This window comes from Eriocheir sinensis, chromosome 28 (assembly GCF_024679095.1).
Source record: "Eriocheir sinensis breed Jianghai 21 chromosome 28, ASM2467909v1, whole genome shotgun sequence".
NCBI lineage: Eukaryota > Metazoa > Arthropoda > Malacostraca > Decapoda > Varunidae > Eriocheir > Eriocheir sinensis.
In genome coordinates, this window is record NC_066536.1 from 3,739,215 (window position 1) to 3,756,635 (window position 17,421).

At 39.4% G+C, this 17,421-nt stretch overlaps 1 protein-coding gene and 1 long non-coding RNA gene across 2 annotated transcripts; one reads left to right on the forward strand and one right to left on the reverse strand.

Moving 5' to 3' along the window:
* The first annotated feature begins 90 nt into the window (after positions 1–90).
* On the forward strand, positions 91–3,045 carry LOC127004381 (uncharacterized). Its single transcript, XR_007757766.1, has 2 exons — positions 91–2,756; positions 2,835–3,045. It is a non-coding gene; the product is annotated as an uncharacterized LOC127004381 (long non-coding RNA).
* LOC127004380 (2-iminobutanoate/2-iminopropanoate deaminase-like) lies at positions 2,201–14,592 on the reverse strand. Its single transcript, XM_050872020.1, has 5 exons — positions 14,414–14,592; positions 4,535–4,695; positions 3,799–3,867; positions 3,560–3,615; positions 2,201–3,243 (listed from the first exon to the last, which is right to left on the reverse strand). Exons 1-5 carry the CDS (start codon positions 14,479–14,481, stop codon positions 3,187–3,189), a joined length of 411 nt encoding a protein of 136 aa, XP_050727977.1. The 5' UTR covers positions 14,482–14,592; the 3' UTR covers positions 2,201–3,186.
* Between the last annotated feature and the right edge of the window lie 2,829 nt (positions 14,593–17,421).

The window sequence follows — 17,421 nt, forward strand, 5'->3', positions numbered from 1 at the left end:
ATGTATGATAGGACTGAGGGGTGATATGAATAGTTATCTTGGGGCTCAATACATGTCATAAATAACTAATACTTAAACTATTGAAATAAAACCCCTAAAAAAATAGATGCTGCAGATTTCAAGTGTCAAAAAGGTTCCTGGTTATGATCGTTATTTTTTAGGTCTGTATACGTAGGGCATTGGGCACGTGTCCGCCTCTCTCAAGACAAGGGGAAATGACATGATCGAGCTTAGGATTTGAGGGTAGCAAAGACTGATCATAAAGGAGGTTAGAGGGGCTAGGAACCCTAGAGAAAGAGAGAAGAGGAAGGATGGAAAGACTACAGAGGGGAATTAAAGGATCGAAGATCACTTTAAGTTAAAAACTGGAAATGGATGACAGAGGAGCTAAAAAGATTGATAAATTAAAAAATAAGTATTGGTGTAGGATAGGATAGACCCACAGGGCGAAGGAATGGAGAACATGGTACTCTATAGCAATGTCATGGTGCTACCTACACATGTATTAATAGTTGTATAATCACACTCTGTCCTGCCTGGGGGTTGGGATGGCATGTTCCTCCCTTCTCCCTTGTTGTTTACCTGCAACAATAAACTATCAATCAATCAATCAATCATACTACGCGTCCCCCATCACTGTGTATGTGCTGAGTGATGCGCCGCAGCGGCCGTGGGTGTGCCCAGTTCATCCAAAACCGACGACTTCACACACGTCACGGCGCGGCTTATGTTCGGAGGCGAATTTGATCATATGTAGATGTTTACCTCGTGACGTACCCTACACCATCCGAATCAGAAAAGCATGCAGATTTAAGATCTGTGCTTGTAAAAGTGATGCAACGAAAACCAGCTGAGTACTAAGGAGCTGAAGGAAAATTTGTGCAAAAAAATGTGTATTCCCTACTTCATTTAACTCTGATTTTTGTATATGTATCTTTACATGTTTGTTGCAATTTTATGCTGGTGTGATGCAGAATTTTCTCAGGAAAATGAAGGTGATCTCAGTTTTTCTTAAAAATGAATGTTGGGTTCAGGAAACAGGGTGGGAGTGAGGTGTGTGAGGTCGTCGGGTTTAGATGAACTGGGCACACCCACGGCCGCTGGCCTGTCACTTGCAGGGCCTTGCCGAGCAGTCTAGTATGTAAGTCTGTGATCTATAGTGATAGATCCATAGTAGAAATACAAGCACGGATGTGAGAGATGGAGACAAAATGTGCCAAACATACAGAACAATGGGAAGGCTGCAGAGATAGACAAAATCAATTAATGGAGAATTCCTTCAGTATGGAGACTGCCAATGAGGTTACATATTATGTGCTAAAGTATTAGTGGATGGAGAGTACCCCATAACTGGAAAAGCAGTAGGATAACACTGATACAGGAAAAAGAAAAAAGGCAAGAATAATACAGCAAACTATTGAGACATAGCACTCATGAATATTATGGCCAAGTTTTTTGAAATGCTAATCAATATCAAAAGCCAAGGACAGAAACATACAAGATATTGGGAGGAACAAAGTGGACCTTGGAAAAGTGGAGGACTGGAAAACTTACTGAGAGAGATTATTGCAAGGAATTGAGAGCAGGGGAGGGCGTTTTGTAGAAGATTTATATTTAGAAAAGGCATATGCCACAGTAAAAAGTTTGTAAGATTACTACACTACATGAGGTTGATGCAAATATAGTGAAAGAGAAAAGTAGTTTACAACTTTACATGAAGGAAATAAATATTGCAGGCATATTAAATCATTGCTGCAACTTTGTAAGTCAATCAAAATCCCACTCGTGAATGCCAGTGTTGGATCAGCTGGCCACTCACAAACCTCACTGTTGTCCTGACGAGGCCTTCAGTCCAGGCAGGAACTGTCACGTCGGGAGTGATCTTTGCAGAAAATGGCTTCAAACAAGACTAGGGCAGAGACCTACTGTCATGCAGGTAACTACCACTTCTTGTAGCACATGAGAAACTGATCCACTTGGGATCCTGCATTGACATACCTGACTGGACAAGCACAATATACAGTTTCAGGGTAATGCTTGGTCCACCCCTCAACTTCCCATATCATTGGCATACACAACACATAATGTAGAGGTGACTCCCACCATCCCTGAAATCTTCTCATGAGCTACCTAGCAAATCAACATGTGTTCTTGTAGAAAATTCATTTAAGAGAGCCCCCAAAAGTTCTAAAAAATTAAATTTAATAGAAAACATTTATTTTTGCTCCACTGAATGACTCTATCCTTTAACACTCTTATTAAGTAGTACACACAGCACTGGGTACCCATAGCAGCTCAAAGAAAGAAAAACCTTGTCACTAGATGTGTGTATACCAAGAAACACAAAAATCAAAGAAAATTAAGAGTACACCAACACATACATAAAATACTGCACAGCTATGACATTTGTATTAAACTACATCAAGGGTTTTGAAATACTATAAAACATTGGTAGAAGCTTTGTTATTACTTAACTGGCATAGTTTGTTCCCAAGTTACTGGAGTGTTTCATGCTATCACAACTATGAGATGAGGTATTTCAATGGTATCAATTCTACTGACAGCATATATACAATTTTACACTAAAAATACAAATAGACTAAGATTTTTCAAAGTGGTGGATGAATCTTCTATTAAATGAATCTCTTGATGAATACAGTTGTTAATAATTATTAGCTATGCATTGTACTGGTGGGTACTGACCATTGTCAGTTAACATACTGTAACCCAATTTTTAAAATTTCTGCACCCACAAGGTATACAAAATATCACAGCCAATACCATTGTCAATTAACACACTGTAACCCATTTTTTTAAATTTCTGCACCCACAAGGTATACAAAATATCACAGCCAATGCCAACACTACTTGTGGGTTTGGACTTAGTATCTTTTTGCCTTTATCCTCCTTGTCAATAAGACTGCATCTGCTGCTAGCAGAATGTATGATATTAAGAGTGTGTATCCACATCTCAACTTAATGATATATACTTGTATTGAATTACCCATGAAAGTGTCAGTTTACATATATGTTACATTTTTTTTTAATAGCTTAAACAAATAAATTTACAATTGTCACTCGGTTGTAAAAAAAGTTATTTTAATTATTTCATTAAGAAAATGATAATAATACAGTAATTTGTTGGCAATGGTGGAAGACTGTTGAGATGACTGGTCCTGGATGTTCTTACTGCTGATCCAGCTCTCCTACTATTGCTATGGCCTCAATCTCCACCCGTCCAGCCTGTAACATAAACACAATGAGACTGCTGCCTCCTGGCTGGTAGTAAACTGCTGTACATTGTGTTGACAGACTACTTCAAAATTTATATTAAATCGCTGCAGTCTATCATTAATGAGTATTTAGCAAATTTCTTCATAATATTACAAGCAAAAATTTGTTGGTTAGAGTGAGAAAAGTTGAATATGTGAGCAAGTGAGTGAGTGAGCTAGCAAGACATTAACTAACTGACTGACTGAAGTAATGAAAAGCAGGGTTCATCTAGGCACAGAAAAGCTCCAAAAATGCAAAAACCAGTGTCTTTGGAACTTGTACTTACCTTAGGCAGGTTGGCCACCTGGTATGCTGCTCGGGCAGGTTTGGACTCCGTAAAAACTGAAAAATAATTCAAATTTGACATCAGTACTCAATAATGATTCACCATGTCTCTCATCTTATAAACCTTGTGTCTTATCAATGATCAGAAAATTCAACCATAAGATATAATTGAAAATCTGTGAGTATTTTGCAGGAACTACGTACATGAATAAATTGAAACAACCAGTACGAGACACTCACATTTGGAGTATTCTTCATTGACCTTGGCAAAGTCATTAATGTCAGCTAGTAGTACAGTTGTCTTCACCACTGAAAGTACAGGCATCTAATATTAGTTCTGTATTATCAATATATATTACGTAATGTTTTTATATATTAAAAAGTTCTTCTACACTTATGTTCCTTATTTTTGACTTTGTACACCAGTATTGTCCAGTCACTATTAGCCTATTAAAATACTTTGGTGGTTATACTTTTAGAAAAAAACAACTGTCTGAAAGGTAAGTCCATAATTAGGTCAATGAATGCAAATATGTCAGGATTTTTTTGAAATTATGTTAACTACCATATCTGCATTGTGTATGTAAGCCATTAAATTATTTGAAGAGGTGACAAAGTGCCAGCAATCAACATTTTTTTTATAGGGGACCTCACTCCACATGAATAAAGGATAGGGGTAAAGTTATTCTTTATATTTTTGTGCAAATATCCTAATGAAATTTAAAGTACTGAGTTTTCAGCTGCAGCCAGCAACTTGGAAAAGGATATCTTGATGGGAACCACAGTACTAGAATTGCTGGTGCAGGCAGGCAGCAGCTTTAGATATAACACAGGTCACAGAAGAACACCTGCTATTTGTTTGATAATCTGCAAAGGCACCAGGGTTGGTCCATAAACTGGATATAGCTAACTGAAGCTACCATCCATGTTCACATCATCCCCCTGAACCAAAGTGTTACAGACGGAGTCATCATACCATGCTTGTATGTGCAGCCAGCAGCCTCCAGGATGTGGCCAATGTTGGTGAGGGCCGCCCGGGTTTGCTCCACCACATCCTCACTCACTAGTGCCAGGGTGGCTGTGTCCAGGCCCAGTTGACCAGAGATGTAGAGGGTATTGCCTGCCTGTACTGACTGGCTGTTAAACAAATCCCTCAGTTAGTTGTAGTCATATTGGAAATAGAATTTCATCCTAACGATGGCCCCTCAGGCAAGAAATATTACTTTATATATTGTGACAATGAATGACCTATCTGATTTACTGCAAGTAAATAACGAGAGTAAATGGACCATGCAATCAGTGGCGGATCTAGAAAATAATTTTGGAGGGGGCACTATAGTTGATCGACTCTAACTTGAGCCTTTAGGCACAGCTCCCCTGAGCCAATCCCCTGTCGATAACTTGAGCCCTTGGGCGCGACTCAGGGATTCCCCATGTGACCGCGCTGGTGCCACATCACTCCGGCCATTACTCTTCTCGGAGAGGGTCGCTACCTCTCTCTCTCTTGCATGGCTGTGCAGCAGGGCGCGCGAGTGATATCTACGTGAGATGTCCATTGTGGCGTAACGCTGAGTGGTGCGGCCTGGCGCCTATTTCCAAGATGCGTACAGTATGTACGTCGCATGAACCACATTGCCAAGTGATATGGAAGGTTTACTGAGTCGTTGTCTCCAGGCTTCCACAGGGCTCAAGTTGGAGTCGATGGACTATAGTGCCACCACCCGATCACTCTTCTCAGCGGAGCTCGCGACCCCCCTCTCCTCTCTCTCTCTCTCTCTCTCTCTCTCCCTCTCTCTCTCTTATTTGCGTTATATATTATATAATATATTTTGCTTGGCTGTGTAGGACGCGAGAGTGAGACCTTCGCGAGCCTTCTGTGGTGGCGGAAGGGTGAATCCTGAATAGTGCGGCCAAGCGCCTGTTGCCAAGGTCCCTCAGGCGGCACCAAAGAGACTATATACGAAGAGATAGTGGTATGTAGTAATTCCTCGGGCGTGCGGAAGTAGCGCCATCTATTGCAGCCCACCAAAAACGTCACTTTTCAGGGGTAGCTTAACTATTTTTGAAGTACCTGCCACAGCACCCTATCCAGCCTTCACTTATTTTTTTTCATTGTAAAATGATTTACTAATGGGGTAAAGAAAAATATATTTGTTCTTATGTTTTATTAGGTATTATCTACACTATATCAATTTTTTTTTTTAGGAAAAATATGATGTTGAAAGCATTTGCTAAATATATATATATATATATATATATATATATATATATATATATATATATATATATATATATATATATATATATATATATATATGTGTGTGTGTGTGTAGCAAACATATCCAGTGCTTTAAATACAAGCAAAGCATACAACATTCTATGCATGCTAAATTACTATAATGCCTTTGCAACTGTGGTAACCCGGATGTCACACTGGTCCTGTGTCCCAGGGTAATGGGTTCCCTAACACCACAGGCTCATGGGCTAATGTTACAGAGATGAGCACCGAGGCCACGTATGCACGATGCATGCCCCAGCCTTACCTTTACCTTTTGCAAAATGCTCTTAGCTGAGTAAAATATCATACTAACTGTACAAGTGCCAGATAATGGCAAGCATTGCATACTGCTTGACAGGGCAGAGAACAAAAGCTTCTAAGCATTACAACTGAAATAAACAATGGGAGACACTCAAAGCTTGTTAACTGAACATGACCCAATTTATAACAGGCAAAACCAACAATGGTGCGTTATACAATGAAAACTGTATAAAAATGTTGCAAGGCACATCAATATAAGAGCAAAGCATCATAAAACATGCTGAAATACATGATGGAGGACATTAAGAAGGTAACACATGAGTTGTCTTAAATGGAATGCAATAACTTGGTGGTCCTGGGAGACAGGCGAGCCTGGAGGTGAAAATGGAATGTAGGACACGGTATGATCTCACAAGCTCTGACCTTGGTGTCAGGGTCATGAAGATATTAAGCTCAGCAGGCACAACTATGCAGCGGAGGCACATATGATAAAAGCAAATGAGACAAAATAAGGCAACTCATAGTGTAAGAAAATAGCAGGAAAGTTATGCTGCAGTATGTGACACACCAAATTACAGGGCAGAGAGTGATATGTATTTCATAGGCTACATCAGTAAACATGTAGCATTTATTGCAGGAAGCACACATTAAAGTTGGATGTAATAAAATATATGTTTTAGCACACATTAAAGTTGGATTTAATAAAATATATGTTTTTAGCAAAAATTAAAGTTGGATTTAATAAAATCATTTGATATGAAACTCCTTGAACTGGCCAACCAAACAAACCACTCTCTGCCCCCCCCTTTCAAAAAAGCATTATTTTTCACAAGGTTTATGAGGCATTAGTCAAGAATATCAACTGCCATTACATTTTGTAAATCATACCTATGTGATTATGTATATCGTATAAAGCAGAAAAAAATTTGCAAGCTGTAATACAAACAAGATTACTCCTGGAAGCCACATTAATGATGCCAGACACGTGATGATAGACACTTAGTGTGATGAAATTACATGCTGTATTTCACATTATGAAAATATAATGAAACCAAGCCAAGTGTCACTGCAGGACATATTAGGTAAGGCAGACACCAAAAGCTTGTTACCTGAACAAGATTAAATATAACAGGCAAAATCCACAATAAAATATTGCATACTGTTGGGTAAGGAAGAGAACAAATGCTTCCAAGCATTACACCTAAAATAAACAATGGTAGATATTCAAAGCTTGTGAGCTGAACAAGATCTGATTTATAATAGGCAAAACCAACAATGGTGCATTACATGCGATATCTGGCAGGGGATTCCTTGCATTACAACTGGAAAGTGGCAGACACCCAAAGCTTTTTAACTGAACAAGATCTGATTTATAACAGGCAAAACCAACAATGGTGCATTACGTGTGATATCTAGCAGGAAAGATAAATGATTCCTTGCATTACAACTGGAAAGTGGCAGACACCCAAAGCTTGTTAATTGAAAAAGATCTGATTTATAACAAGCAGGCCCAACAATGGTGCATTACTTGCAATATTTGGCAAAGTATATGGAAAAAATTCTTGGCGCGTAAGAGTAATACTAAATAATGGCAAATCCCACGAAGTTTCTCTTCTTTTGACAAAGCCTGTGCTCTTTGCTGCAGGGCTGTCAGAGTCTGTTTGCTCCAGCCAACATGTACTGAAATACCCCTGAGTCATGAGTGAAGTGTTGAAACTGAAGACAAGTGAAATACTGTGCTCAGAAATCTATTAGCATTTGGACTTTGATAGTATAAGGCCAGAGCAAACCTCCTCTTGTAACCCATATCTCCTACTAGGCTTAGATCTTGGCATCTTGCAGCATGTTGAACCTGACCTCAGAAAAATCCATTCCTATTGGATCTAAAAATTGCTGGCTCTGGGCAAAACTGCCCAGGATTTGTAACAGCCTGGGCTTTGAGCTGCCTTGCCTCCCGGTGCAGACGACAGACTGTTGTGTGCAGCAATTTTCACTTTTCATGTCTGAAAATACATGAAAAAATATTTAATCACAATTCTAAATAATAAAATATGTGCATGTAATTGCATTATTTTCAGTGCTATAAGGACAGTGAATCTAAGGATTGACATTATGTCTGCACGCCAGCATCGATGGAAGGCTTCACTTAGATTGCCTGACAAGAGTAATATTTTCAGGAGAGATGGGGGAGAGGATACAACTGGAGACTCTTGACAGATATAATGTCAAGATCTACAAGCACCCATTTACCATATATATCTTTGATGTTCAGTCCATACTAAAACATTTGTCAATGTGTTGCCACACTAAAAATATAAAAATTCCTGTTTCTGCAATGTTAGTCATACCTAAGCCCTGCTAAACCATCCAAGTGAATCAAGGATGAGTTCTGGCAGCATGAGCCAATACTAAATGGCACCACTATAAAAAAAAAAGCCTGCATCATGACAGGTTCAATGACCTGGGCAACCAGGCGCCTGAAGAAAACCTACCGCGCTTATAGGCAGGTGGGGAGAAAAAAGGGATCACATCAGAAGAATGGACAAAGGTTTGTTAGTGGCACTTCAAGGTTATGCTACCTCTTCAAAGATTGGCCAGTGATGGTTTAAAGTGGAACAGGATAAACAAGACACAGGTAGATATCTGTGGACACTACTGTTACTATCAAATGCCAGCCTATGGCAAAATTTGAACCTATGCTATCAAAACATAAGACCCATATGCTGATCACTGACTAATCGTAACGGTACTACACCCATAGAAACATAATAAAGAGTTTAAATATATCATTCAAAATTTCAACCTTTTTACATACTTTTTTTTGAGATATGAAGCCTACTGGTGTAACAGATGAATATTGAACTCAATTTGTATGCAGAGATGTGAGGTATGTTATTAAGCTGTAATGTTTCCAACACATTAGTTGTGATTAAAGCAACACGGAATAGTAACTAAAGAGGATAAATTATCACTGAGAACAAGAGGTTCCTTACTATATTGTGGTGAGCTTGATGGCCAAGTCGAGTTTCCTCCAACCCCATCAAGTTCACACCTGTTGAGAGGCAATTTTTTAATCAAAGTGAAAAATGGATGCAAATGGTCACTAAAATTAGTTATTATACTTGGTGTCACAAATTTGGGCAAAGAATTTAGGGAAGGACTCCTGGACTTGGCATCACTGATGAGGTAAATGATCTCGTGCACTCATTGGGCTATAATATATACATTGTTATAATGTGTATTATTGTCTTCTTACTATATATCACCTACTGATAATGGAAATACATGTCAGGATTAATCATCAAATACAAGGAAAAAAGAATCATGTATGGAAATTGTGAACTTTTAAGTTCATGTAACAAACAAAGTTTATTATACACAAAAAGGTTGGATACTTCAGATGTAAAAGATTTTTGGATATAACATCACCCCCTTCCTCCATATTGGTTCTTTAAAGCAAGGGTTGACTATAGCTGATTATTATTTGCGGCAGGTTACACGACACTTATTTTAGTGCAAACCATCTGGAAATCAATGATCATTATAAGGAATACTTCTCATGAGTAGCTACTAAAACTTGACAACCTAGAAGGATGCACCATCAGACTGTAAAGGATAGATATATTATAAGACATAGCTACATTGGTGGATCCAAAGGGGGGCCCAGGCCCCCCAATGTTCCTGAGTGATACAGGAAAACTAGCTCAAACAGCAAGAGTAAAACAATGCTTTGGCACAAAGTCCAGGCCGTTATACCCACTGATTTAGGTCACTTCACCAGTTTTTCAAGACCAGGACTGCCGAGAATGGCTAATCGGTAATGCTAATGCTCCTTCCACCCGCAAAAAGTCTGACGTCCTCCCAAAAACTCATTTCCTGGATCTACACCCAAAGACATACCGTAACATGGTTCAGTGATCATGGAAAAAAAAAAAAAAAAAAAAAAAAAAAAAATGTTAAGACAATCAATATCCAATCATTTCAGGATACATAAATCAGCATCCATATGAAGGAATTCTACAACTTAAAAGTGATGTTGAGCAGGGCATGTGTTAAGTGACTTGCACAGTCTATTTTGTGAAGTCATAATTAGATTAATAACACAACAATCAACAAACACTAGATGAAGTATTCATACCAAAATCAGTACATAGAGCTGGTGCACTGCAATGGGAAGCACATTCCTGCAGCTCACCAAGAGGGTTGAATGATGCCATGTACTTCAAGGGGGGTGGCTAAATGTCTTCACCCTCCCTTCAGCTGCCACATTCTCTTGGATGATATCGGACGTGTTCGGATCTGTTGGGATGTAGTTGTGTTAGATGTGGAATAACAAACGACAGTGGAACATGGAAGGAAAGAGTATGTCCACACAGTAAAATACAGAGATGAGGATTGCACTGCATTAGTTGAGTGATTACAAGATGTAAATTGAAATTCTTTGGATACTGAAAGGATGTACGGGGACAACTGGGTGAGAAGGGAGAGAGATGCAGATTTTTGTTATATAGCTAGATACATCAATGAAGACTTAGGACATACACATTCAGAAAGACCACAGTTTTGGCTGCTAGACAGAAAAACACTAGATGTCAAAGTGCCAGGACATTGAAGGAAGTAATAATAAGAAAAGCAATAATAATTAATGAGTATAAATATATTTCTGATATTTTTGTTTATCTTAATGCTAGTATTGGAATTTTCAAACACTAAGAATATAGTAAATAAATAATGATAAATTAATTAAAATAAATACATTAATTGTACTAATACTACCACTAACAATATTAACAGCACTGCATCTAATAGACTGAGCAATAAACTGAGTCTGATATGTAACCATAATTAAACTGTCTCTGTCTGAGTGTTATGTGAAGCTTGCTCCATGCACCATGATAGGAATGGCATAGATGCATGCAGGTTGCTGAGATGCTTACAGTCACCAGCCACTTGTAGATATGGCACCAAAATGTGTTGGAAGCATTGGCGGCCAACTTCCATTTATTTAACTATTATTTTCTTTAAACAAAGGAGACAGCTCAAGAGCAACAAAGCGTACTAGAAAAAAAAGCCCCACTACTCGCCACTTCCAAACAAAAGTAGAGTCTTGATACACTCTTCTTGAAGGTCAGATTATAGGCAGGAGGAAATGCGGACAATGGAAGGCTGTTCCAGAGTTTAGCAGTGTAAGGGATGAAAGAGTGATGCTGGTTAACTTTTGCATAATAGTTTTGGCAAGATAGAACATGCAGTAATTGACTTAAATTAGAAAAGTATAGATTTAGGAGGAAATGGGCAGGCATTGGTTTAGTAATAGGGTGGTGGGGGAATGGAATAGACTCAGCAATCACATAGTGAGTGCGGGGACGATAGCTTGTTTTAAGAGTAGACTGGATAGCTACGTGGACGAGGCTGACAGGTGGTAATGGGGAGGAATCTGGAGCTGCCGTGTGTAGGCCATTCGGCCTCTTGCCGCGGGAGGAGGGGAGGCATGCAGTTAGCAAGTTCAGAACAACTGTCAGCGTGAAAATGATTAGAATTTCCACATTATCATTATTTATATATATCACTTACCCCGGCTGGCATCCTTCCGTAATAAATGTAGCTTCACACCAGGCTGTGTCCTCTTTATCACCACAAAGGGACATGATTTGAGGCTCCGGCTGGTAAACGTGGCGGCCGCGGCGGTGTTATGATTTTTGAACGAGGCAGCGTTGCAATCAGAGCAGAGAAAGATATTGCTGCGAATAGCGGTATAATAAACAGTATAAGTTAGACCGAGATAATTATATTCACCCACTCTTTCCCCCTACAAACCAATGACTCAATGTATATATATCATCATTACTGATGGAAGTCAGCGTGCGTGCTAAAACAATGAGTTTGGAAGAAAAAACATGATCACATAGTTTTAAAGAACGGCAGTAGGGCTACAATTCCTTGGTTCATTCCAGTATGTATACAGAAAGGTTAAACACATAAAACACATCTTACCACACATGCAGAGAAAATAATATAATTGCGGTATAATAATATAACAATAATAGCATTACTCATGACATGCAGTCAGGCTATATCTACCTAGTAAATATATACAGTATATATAGTTCCTACTGTTCATTTTAATATTTATCTACCTTTATTTTTTTATTTAAAATGGGAAATAACCAGACTGAAGAAAAAAAGTAGCAACATTTGCGGCTTGATCCCATGTAGCAACACTGCTGATTGGTTCTGGGGGTTGGGGGGGGGTCTGGAGGGGGGGAGGCGCCTGAATGTAAACAAAGCTGCTCCTGCGCCATCTGTTGCAACCGACATACACCAACACCCGCCCACGGTCTCCCATAGAGGCCCCCTCTCCTGTTCTATAGTCTCCTTGGGCGGCACCGTCGCATGAGCCACGTTGCCAAGTGAAATGGAAAGTTTACAGAGTCGTTGTCTTCCCCTGAAATCCCAAGCCATTCATAACACCATGCAGTCGTATTATGAATATATATATATATATATATATATATATATATATATATATATATATATATATATATATATATATATATACATATATATATATATATATATATATATATATATATATATATATATATATATATATATATATATATATATATATATATATAAGGGGCAAGATATATTTAGAAAAATAAATATAAAAACTCCACATTTTCCCTGAACTGAATGTGTATGCAGTATTAAATTTCACCATCTTAGTTACAATAATTATGACTATGATTCCATATGTTGCAATTGTATTTGTATCCTTCTCTGTGTTCAAAGTGTTCCACTGTTGGTTGAAGAATTACACTGCTTTTACCCCGAGCAGCTGTGAGTTTGAAATGGTAAACATAAGGGTTGGTTGGTAGATTCACTCACTGCGTAGTGTGCAAGCTACTGAGGAAACTAATCACACGGGAATGCTACGTTCGATGGGCAATCTTGGTTTTGATCATGAGTGTCAGGCTCATGAAATCCCTCATTTCTTCCTCACACGAGTGAGAGGCTGAGACTGAGTGCCTGCGTGAATATCTCGGTGACATGGATACTCTCTCTCTCTCTCTCTCTCTCTCTCTCTCTCTCTCTCTCTCTCTCTCTCTCTCTCTCTCTCTTCTAAATGAAGTAAATATATATTTTTTCGAAAAAAATTGCATATATAGTTATTATGGATGGACTCATAGTCTTATAACAATAACATAATATATTAGCAAACCTTAAAAAAAAAAAAATTGGATATGAAGAATGATCTAATAACAACAGAGTTTAATTTAGCTTATGGAATACTTTTAGTCGATTCCTCGCGGTACCAGGTACCGCGAGGAATCGATTCCTCACGGTACCCGGTACCGGTACCTGGTACCGCGACGCCTCATGATCACTCGGGTGCCGGGAAGCGTCATAATCACTCGGCACTGCGCATTGCCGCTAGTACCGGTACCGTTTGGATCTTAATGACGCTCGGCGCCCGCCCGCCTCCATGTGGTATCACGCGGTATGGGCCCTGTGTGTAGACGCTGAGTCACTGCCTCGCTGACCGTCCCCCCAAGTTCCCACCATTCGATTTGTCCTGCTTTCCGTTTTCATCACAGCTCCCGTTTCCATTATTTTATTATTTTATTTATTTATTGGAGTTACTGGATAATTCTTCATGTCCGATTCTTTTCCTTTTTTAGGTTGCTAATAAATATTGTTATTGTTATTAGACTATGATCGAGTACCCATATCACCGAGATATCCACTCACTGAGTGGTGATTCTCTCTCTCTCTCTCTCTCTCTCTCTCTCTCTCTCTCTCTCTCTCTGTGAATGAAGTGAATATTTATTTTTTCGATAAAAAAATAGCATGTAAAGTTATTATGGATGTACTCGATCATAGTCTAGGTAATAACAATAACAATATTTATTAGCAACCTAAAAAAAATCGGACATGAAGAATTATCAGTAAATCCAATAAATAAATCCGAGCAATCTGGTACCGGTACTGTACCGTTTAGCTGGTACCGTTAGTACCGGTACTGGTACCGGTACCTGCCCACCCCTACTGGGCAAGCATCTTGGTCAGATCTTATACGAGTTTGAGAATTTGTCACGTGGTTTGGTTGTTCTTTGGGTGTTTTGTTTGGATTGTTGTTATTGGCAGGGTATTGAAAATTAGTGGTCGTCCGTGCCATCTCGTGATGTCATATTAGCCAACCATCTAATCATCTTAATGAAAATCATCAGCTGCAGTTTTGGTTGAAGACATCACAGTTTTATGGCTGGGGCCGCGGGGCGTGTCCCCATCCAGGCAAGAAACCTGCCTCACCTGTACGCCCATACAGCAGCCGGGGCCTTGGGGGTGGAGATCACCTTTCTGAGGACCTTAGACTCCATTCTTCGTGCACAGTAACAGGTGGCAATGTGTCAGACGGTCAATATGCCCTGGTTATACGGCACCGACCGAACAGGGCGCCTCCCACAGCAGTGTTCCCAGCGCGGCGCTAGTGTTGTAGGAATCGGCTCGCAGCCGCAAAACAGCTCGCAGAGAGAGGTTCAACTTCCTTACCTTTTGTATATTTTACTCACCGATATCTTTTACTTGTCCCTTTTCGGCCCCAATACATGGCACAAACGTCAGAACAACAATTTTAATCAAGAAATGGCTCTATTACAAACGAACAGGGCAGATTTTAACGACTTATTTTTTGCGAGGAGGTATTTCTCGCAAACAAGAGGGGACCTTGGAGGAATAATTCCACCAAGGAGGGGACCAAAGGGGACTCGCAGGCAACGGTACCACACCATCGTATACTCAGAACATCGATTTCTATCATCCCTAAACCATCAGTAATTAACAGTTTAAGGAATAGGTATAAGTGAATAGTGCTATGGGTGTGGGTTCGAAGGTTTTAGGTGTAAAAAGTGAAAATAGAAGATGTGGAGTACAACAATCTGGTAATGCTGGGTCCTCACAGCTGGGGCAGCGGTACAGTTACCAGATAGTAATAGTTATACTCGGAGCATTGTATTTTCCAGTTTCTGACCCATATATAACTGTCACAAAAAAACATCATTAATCAATAGCTTTACCATTGACTTTGATTGGATATCCTGATTTGTGGGAATACGACAGTTTTGGGTCTGAAATCGTTAAATGCAATGCTATGAGTACAATGATCTGCTGGTAATTATATTATAACGCTGGGCAGTGGCCATTATAAATACATTTAATTTTCTTTCCATCATTAATGACTTCTGAGCATGATTGCCAGCCTCGCATTACTTAAGCTGTTTCATTTAACTGTGTCGATCATGCCTCTTTTAACATATGAACGTACCCAATTAATGTGTGCGGGCTTGGTAATACTTGCCGGGCAGCCCAGCAACAGCCTCAGGGTCATGGATCCATGCTCAGGGTCAATGGGACCTTTTTTTTTTCTGTGTATCAAAATAGAAGAGAATGTGACACACAAAACGAAGCAGAGCGTCAACTCCATGGAGGTGGAATTGGTGGAGTCGACAAGGTCCGCTAATCCCATTCATTGAGGTGAAGCCGCGCCGAACTGTCATTTTAAGGGGCGCAAGTTGAGGTACCCTGGTGAGAGCTCACGCTCACCCCGTCTCATTCATTATGATGGTGTTTTTTTTTATTACCGTACATTTATTGATGCGGTAGATCCATTTCATAAATACCTGACCTGACAATACTTGACAGGTGTCCGCCACCTTGCGGGCCTGTGGGCTGCGGCCCTAAAAATATGACAGTTCGGCTGCTTCACTGGTCAGGGGGGGAATTGCTCCCTCTTGCACGAGGGAGCACGGGCCTTTGCCAAAGGCAAAGCCGACAGACCGACTCCATCGGCGATCGAAATCTAGCCAACCAGTCGGTCTGTCGACGAGGACTGGCGTGTCTCTGACTGGCCAGAGGCTGATGTCGACACCACGTACCCCTTATACTTCCATGGTTAATTAGCTCAAAGGGTAGCCAGTGGTGCCAATTGTATGAGGATTATATTTAGCAGTTCGAGGGATATGCATGACAATCATATCCAAGAGCAAATAAAGACTGCAAATTCTACAAAATTCAGGGAGGAGACAGCCTCTTCTCAGCAGCAGGCAGCCACCTTGAAGGGAATACATAGAGATCAACAATACTTATATACCATACTATAGCTGATAATGAATGGCTAAAGAAGCAACACTTAATTTGGTTAAGAACTATATGCTATATTGTGGAAAATCCACAATAAACTTGTCAGTCAATCGATCAATATATAAGATTCACTGCATAACTTCAATTTTATTTCAGATTGCATAATGTGAGATAAATGTCGGGAATAATATTAAGCTTAGGGAATTAAAAAAAATCTCTCCAAAGGTCAAGGAACATAATTAGGCTATATGCCTAACTGAATATCCGTCTCTCTCAAAATTTGGGGAAAGAACATGATCGACATGATATAGGGAGATTAGGATTTGAGGGTAGCAAAGGCTGATTATAAATGAGGTCAGAGGGGCTATAGGGGCCCAAGAGAAAGAGGGAAGAGGAAGGAATCAGAGGGGAAAAAAGATCAAAGTTAAAAACTAAAAAGAGAAGATAAGAGGAACTAAACTGAAAGAAAAAAAGATCAATATATATATATGAAAGTATTGGCGTAAGATACGATCTAGGAGACAATAGAAATAGAGGATGAAGGAATGGAGAACATGGTAATCTATAGCGATAGCTAGGAGAATTCATGGTAGAATTACGAGCTGAGGAGACAGAATGTGCTCAAAACACAGAAAAATGGGAAGGCTGCATAGACAGAATCAATGGAGAATTTCTTCAGTACGGAGACTGCCAGGCAATTTACATATGTGCTAAAATATTAGCGGATGGAGTGTACCCCTTGACTGGAAAAGGAGTTGGATAACAGTGATGCAGAAAGAAGAAAAAAGGCAATAATATAGCAAACTATTGACCCATAGCACTCATAAATATTATGGCTATATTTTTTGAGACGCTAATCAATGAGATATTAAAAGTCAAGGACAAAAACATTTATTGGGAGGAACAAAGTGGACCAAGGAAAAGTAGAGGATTGGAAAATTTACTTAGAGAGATTAATACAATGAATTAAGAGCAGGAGGGAGTTTTCTGTAGGATATTTATATTTAGAAAAGGCATATGACACAGTAAATAGAGAAGTTTGTAAGATTACTACACTACATGAGGTAATAGGGAGTTTTCATAAAGGAAATAAATATTGCAAGAATATTAAATTATTGCTGCAACTTTGTAAGTCGATCAAAATCCCACTCTTGAGCGCAAGTGTTGGATCAGTTGGACAC